The sequence below is a fragment of the Cryptomeria japonica genome, chromosome 9 (assembly GCF_030272615.1).
Source record: "Cryptomeria japonica chromosome 9, Sugi_1.0, whole genome shotgun sequence".
Classification (NCBI taxonomy): Eukaryota; Viridiplantae; Streptophyta; class Pinopsida; order Cupressales; family Cupressaceae; genus Cryptomeria; species Cryptomeria japonica.
Genome location: NC_081413.1, coordinates 594,654,228 through 594,661,233, shown reverse-complemented (window position 1 = coordinate 594,661,233; position 7,006 = coordinate 594,654,228). Strand labels below are relative to the sequence as shown.

At 35.6% G+C, this 7,006-nt stretch overlaps 1 protein-coding gene across 1 annotated transcript; it reads left to right on the top strand.

Moving 5' to 3' along the window:
* Nucleotides 1-538: 538 nt before the first annotated feature.
* Nucleotides 539-3,608, top strand: LOC131855891 (uncharacterized). Its single transcript, XM_059211815.1, has 4 exons — nt 539-823; nt 935-1,144; nt 1,236-1,856; nt 1,956-3,608. Exons 2-4 carry the CDS (start codon nt 1,004-1,006, stop codon nt 3,606-3,608), a joined length of 2,415 nt encoding a protein of 804 aa, XP_059067798.1. The 5' UTR covers nt 539-823; nt 935-1,003.
* Nucleotides 3,609-7,006: the final 3,398 nt, after the last annotated feature.

Below are 7,006 nucleotides of genomic sequence, written 5' to 3'. Positions count from 1 at the left end.
AAGTGATTACATTCTTATCTCCTTCCTCAAACCCACCTGCTAGAAGAGCCTAATCAAACAAGGGTCGAAAGATACAAACTACACCATCTACATTAGGCTCTCCATCTTTTTCTACATCTTCATCTTCTTTCGAAACCCTAGCTCCATACCTTCGCTCTTGCTCATTTCTTTCTTTGTTAGTTATAATTACAATTAGGATGAGGGTATTTTATTTTGGCTAATAATAAATATTGAATAGAAGAAGAGAAGAAAATGAATTTTGATATATGAGCATCTAACAAGAGATTATGGAGTCTACATTAAGATAGATGATCTTCAATTTTAGTAATTTCCTTGTTTTAATTCACCTATCCACATCCTTAAATTAATACAACAAATATTTGAATAGAGATAGCTAATAATTCTATAACTTGAAAGAGACCATTAATATTTATAAGAAGATCATTAATTCATTTATTTAATCTTAAAAATAGTTAAATCTATAACCCATTTTCATTCTCTTTAATGCACTTGAAAAATATTATGCAAATTTATCTCAATGGATTTCATACTTCAGATATTAAAACATAAATCTAAATAACACAACTTTTGATCCATTGTTTTCCCAAAAGGGTTCGTGAAAGAAGCTTAAAGGCAAATTCAAGATACAATTATATCGAGACATTTTTTTTAAGTCTATAATTGTCAAATTAATTTGTGAAGCTATTTGAAATTCTTTGAAGATGAAGCAAAGTTTAGGGATGAAATTGTGAGAGCCATCTCTCGTCTATTACCACAAAAGTATCATGTCCCTGCCATCCGAGGAGAAGCACGCATTTGCCAGGTTATACCACCTCGCTCAATTCCTTCCTATTATACGATCTCATTCTTTTTATAATTTATTCTCACGCGTATAGAGATTTACTTCTGCATTAATTATATAATTTTGTTACAGGAGGTTGCAGATTTCTTCAACTTTGTTCGTCCCAACGAAAGGGGAATCTGCGTTGCAGGATTATATGGAATGCCGGGCATGGGTAAAACTACAATTGCCAAGTCTTTTTGCAATCTTAATTTCGAGAATTTTGATGGAAAAGTATACCATCTGGAATTTGCTCTTCGAGGCCATTCAATGGACAGCAAAAATTTTAAGTTGTTGACAAAGGTGAGCAATTCCATATTGTTTGCAAGATATTCTTGCTTCGCATATAGACTCCTCTTTACATCTTCAGTAATATTCTTGCATTTTCTAATAGAGTTTACAGGGGCAAAGAGTATTGTTGGTTCTGGACAATATCCAAACCGAAGAAAGCATAGACATTCTGAAATATTTTCTTCAAGCAGACTTGGGTGAAAAAAGTTGGATCCTTTTAAGCGCACGAAGCGTAGATGTTCTAAAGAATTTCAATGATTTACAGTCATGCATGAGTGTCCCAGGCCTTGAAGAGAAAGAGGCGATAGCCATCTTGTTGGAAAGGACCTCTCTAGCGGAGTCATCGTTGGAAGCGGAGAACAGAGGTTTCGCTCTGCAGTGTGCAAATAGATGTTTGTTCAAAGAGATTAGTTTTAACAGTGTTAGGGGGGCTGACACATTTCATCCGTTAGCCTTAAAAACCTTTGGCCGATACCTCTTTAGCAAATATGGTTCCGATTTGTCAAAATGGGTTCCTGAGTTAGATGTCTTGGTCGCTGGAAAAGGTGTTGGTTTGGATGACATGTTCACTGTGCTCGACAAAGTTTTTGAGGATATGGATCCAAGATACCAAACCATATTTATGCTTCTCAGTGTATATATACCGCCTAATATGTCTCCCCTCAAAGTTGCTGAGTGGCTTGCAGTAAATTGCAAGGAAGAGATCGACTTCATTGAGGAAGCGGTGAGTCGAATATTTTAGTTTTATAGTTGTTTAGTTTGTGATAAGGATATTTTTTATTGAAAAACCTTTGACGGATTGATTAATTGTTTGTGGGATCAGGTTGAGGATCTAGTGCAGAAGGGTTTCATTGAAGAAATTAAACCAGAAATTCGCATACATGATCTGTATGCGGAGTTTGCTCAAAGCAAAGCAAGAAAGATGGTGAGATGGCTGTGGTGCAAAGGAGACCCCACTACTTCAGAAGCTAGAGGAGTGTTGATTTCAGAAGACGGAGGAGGATTTGAATTGATAAAGCTAGAGTATTGCCAGAATCAAGATCTGTCCAAGATCGGCGATAAGTACGTTAACAATCTATGGGCTCTTCAGGTTGTAGCTGCGTGCAAAGAGATGAACAACCTTGGATTGAGCTCCATGAAAAATATAAGGAGCCTCATTATACACAATTGTGAATTTCTGGAAGTCCTTCAAGGAATGGAAAATTTGCCACACCTGGCGTGGTTTCAGATAGTGAATGTACCAAAGTTGAAGGTCTTGAATTTAAGCAGCCTCAGTGCCTTAGAGTATATTGAGATAAACACCAGCGGGCCCACTGAGCTTGGAGATCTTACTGGTGGTGTTTCTCTAAGAGAAATTTATGTTCTCTGTCCATCCCTCTCGGAGTTCCCAAGGATAAATGGTCTGCCATATTTGGAGAAAGCGAAGTTTAAAGCGTGTGAGGAAGTAAACGGCCCACTCGACTGTAGAGCATGTGTAAATCTTCAGAGCACTGCCTTCGAAAATTGCTGGCAGATGGCTCACATACCATTGATCGATGGTTGCTCCAGCATATCCAAAATTGTTCTAAATAGATGTGATCAGGTGACGGAATGTTCAGATGAAGATGAATCAAGTGCTTTAGGGATAGTAAAGTTGTGCATTTCATCAGAAGATGCTTCGGCGACAGGGAATTCAGAATGTTGTGATGGACTGAATAACGTTCCCTTATGGAATATTGTGATATCGACGGATGTTCCGAGTTTGAGACGTTTTTCAAATTTGACTGTGCTTAAACTATACAATTGTGATATATGTCAAGCACCGGATGTTGCATGTTGTGGAATGTTGGAGGATGTTTGCTTTTCCACATTGAAAAATTTAGATAGCTTTCCCGATTTCTCATCACTATGGAAGTTGAAGAAATTATGTTTATGTAATTGCCAGAGGGATCGAGATCCTCCCGATATCGGGGGATGCTACTCATTACAGGTGTTTCATCTACTGTACAACGATAATTTGAAAGCACTTCCAAAGATGGATGGCTGGCATCCATTCGAGGAAATCAAATTGAGTTGGCAATCGGAGGAGGTCTTTGATTATTCTGACAGCTATGAATATGACGATATAGAATTTTGTCTGGATTACCAGAGAGAGGAGATCTTCAGAAACATAAATGATATATTTATGCCAGTGGAACTGAAGAAGTGGCAGTGGATACAGAGGAAGGCCGTGCGGGTGAAGCAATATTTCCGTGGAATGAAGGCGTATTACTTTATCACGGCTCCCTCTGAATTGTACGGTGAACGCGAGGCGCGGAAGCAAGCTTGTAATGCCGACCCTCTTGATCAAGCTATTAATCACAGGGCAAGTGGCATCTCGGGTAAGCTTTTAATACCAACTTTAAATGCTTTATTTAACAAACCAAAATCAGGCAAGATATTATCAAAGTTTTATTATAATTTTATTATGAACGATTGGGTTTCATTATTTCAATAATCTTAGGAACAGAAAGATACAGATAATAATCAAAGTTCTATTGATTTTTCTCTTTGTTAGAGTTGGTTTTGATGTTAAAAAATATGTTCTAATTTTTATTTGTGTAATTTGATATTTTTATTATGGTAACAATCTAAAATATTTTGGAGAGTTGTCATTCCATATTGATCGATCTTATGACTCTAAATCACTTTTATAAAACACATGGATATGTTTTGTAACCCACAAATCTAATTTGGTGTAGTTATGCTTCCAATGTACCCAATGGATAGGATAAGATCAAACAAATGCAAGTACATGTAAATAAAGAGGGGTGATGGATCATAGAATAAGTGCAAATTTTTACCAACTTGTGTCATTTATTGTTACGTAACTATTGAGGTATTCCATCAAAATGGCATCTAATCTTGTTGACTACACACGATATTTAGAATTAAATGCTTGAGTGGAGAAATGAGTTGCATTAAAAAAAAAAACTTAGATTTGCTACATTTGTTATTTACAAGATTGAACTAGGGTAATTTTAAATTTTTATGTATACATCTAGTTCCCTCATGAAGATGGGCCACTTATCAATTTTGTGATTGTTTATAGTTGTATTTGATACATATAGACCCTCTAGTGCATGACATTAATGGGTATCTAATGTTGTATGTCTAGTTTTGAGTACAAATGTGTAGAGGGATTAGGTGTTTGAATAATCTTAGATTTTCTATTTGTCGCATCTACAAAATTAGTCTAGGGTAGTTTTGAATAGTTATAAAAGTGCATGTCTCTCATGAGAATGGATCATTTACAAATTTTGCACAAGTATTTTTTTTATTTGGGACCTAAGATAAATTTGTGTAGGTATCCTCTTATGTAGGATATTATTGGGCATTAAATGTTGTATGTCTAGTTTTGGATTTGTGTATTAATTATTTTTAAACTTTAAATAAGGTGTAGTCCAAAGGATGCTCTCCATAGTTAATGTATCCTCAAGTAATTGAAATGTTTTAGGGATTGTGTAGGTATTTAAAGCCACATTTGTTGATCTTTTGTAACGTTGGTTCCAAAAATTAATGCTTCACAAGCCTAGGAATTCTTCTTACCTTTAGGGTTAAGGATTTGTCATTAGGAATATATACCAAGGGTTCATCAATAGACTAAGGAAGGTTAAAGGCTGATTGACAAGAGTGGGTTGTCTCTTTGGCACTTTGGGCTTAGGTTAGACCCATGAGGATATTATTATTGAAATCCTTATTAGGGTTGTAAAGTAGTTGAAATGTAGCATGTATGCAATAAACAATAGCTATACATAATGTATATTTGACCCTTATTTTTTGTCACTAGGTCAAGATAAACAAGTTGCATAAAACATCTTATATAGCTTGTAACACACCTTGCACATGCACCTATTGATGACACTAATATTATGATTTCCGTAGATGATTTAATTAATTATTTTATTCACAATGATATGGTGCATTGTCATCAATATTATGCTTGATATTACCTTTTCCCTTATTTCCTTTTATTTTTCCCATATGTACTTGTTTGTAGCTTGCCACCCTTATGTATGCAAAGGTTTTGAAATGGCTGAAGTAACTACCAAATCACCATATTTCTATTTTTGCTTATACTGAAATCATCTTAGCAAAATCATTTTCTAGTTCTCAAATAAGTTAGAAAATGCAAAAGCATCATTGACTACCACGTAGTCCTTGCTCCTTTCTAGGGCTAGTTGAGGATAATACCTACACTTCTCTTACTTTCGAATCTCTCAATGAAACCTTCCTTTGCAAGCCTAGGAAAGTGACTTGTGCTACGAGAAGTTAGACCAAATATGAAGTCATATAGAACCTTGGGTTAGTTTGAACCCTTACCTGTTGCTCATGCAAACAATCAAATATGATAGTGCCCCAATTTATATTTTCCTTCCAAGAAACAATTGTCTTGATGAATAGACGCATCCATGCATGGCAATATTTGACACCATACAACTCCACCACTCTACTTAATAGAGTGACTTGATGTTTGGCATCCATATAGAGTATACTTCTATGAATCACTTTTGTCAACTTAATTAAAAATTTCATTGACTTATCCAGGTAAATTGTTATTGATATAATACATTGTCTCTAAACCTTTCTCATAGTATTATTCTCCAGTAGTCACACTTATCTTAGCATATTCATCATCCATAGTTATCCCAAACACATTCTCAATTGAATCAGGGGTAATATCTAATGCAAATTCCACCAAAGGTCCATAAAATTTCTTTTTCTTCAAATTATAGTTCTTAGCACATGCAATTACAACGTTTGCATATTCAAGAGCCACTAGGAAATAAGTTTCCTATACTAGTCTTGATTTGAACAGGGATGTAGCCAGTGAATTCCTATTGTTTTGATTTGCCACTCTTCAGAAATTCATTTTTTTCTCCTAAAAGAATTGAAACATTTAAAAAATTTGTTAAAATAATGAAACATTTAGATTTTATGCACTAATGAGATTATATTTTTTCATAAATCATCACAGAAGGTGGTCTTATTGTCTTTGATCCTATCCACACCTTAGACAAAGTTAACTTAGGAGAAAATGTCTCTCTATACCTCTTTCCCCCTCTCTCTATTTACTTAGCTACATCAGACTCTCTTCCCCTTTCCTTTTATCTCCCTTTTAGTCCATCTCTCTCCCTTTTCATTACTCTCTCTCTCTCTCTCTCTCTCTCTCTCTCTCTCTCTCTCTCTTCTATATCTATCTCACTCCTTTCCTCAACTCATCTAGGTCTCTCACAAGATACATCTCTCTAGATGTATCTCCCTCTTTCTTTCCCTATCTCTCCCTCTCCTAGTATATCCCTATCACTCCCTAATCTCTCTAATAATCCATCTTCTCTCTATTTATCTCCCTCCCTCTACCTATAGCTATTTATTATTTGTCTCTATCACCTCCTTTCTCTCTCACTCTTTCTCCCTCTATATCTATCTCTCTATAGATCTTTCTTCATGTATGCATATATCTCATTATCTCCAGCTCTTTATTATTCACTCTATCTATCTTTCGATCCATTCTTATCTCTCTATATCTTTCTATCCATATCATTCCCTACCTCCATCTTCCTATCTCTATCTCTCTCCCTATCCATCTCTGTTTCTATATTACCTTATATCAATATATCTCTTCCTAGTTACATGATTTATATATCTCCCCCTCTTATTCTCTTGCCCTCTTTATGCATCTCTCTCTTTCTCCACCTCTTTCTCTCTCTATTTACCCCCTCTCTCTATATCCTTGGCTCTCTCCCTTCATCCTTATATCCACCTCTTTCTCTCTTTATCTCTCTATCTCTACCTCTTTCTCTCCCCCTCTCAATTTGTCCCTCTCTGTCTCCATTTTCTCTCTTTTGTCAAGCT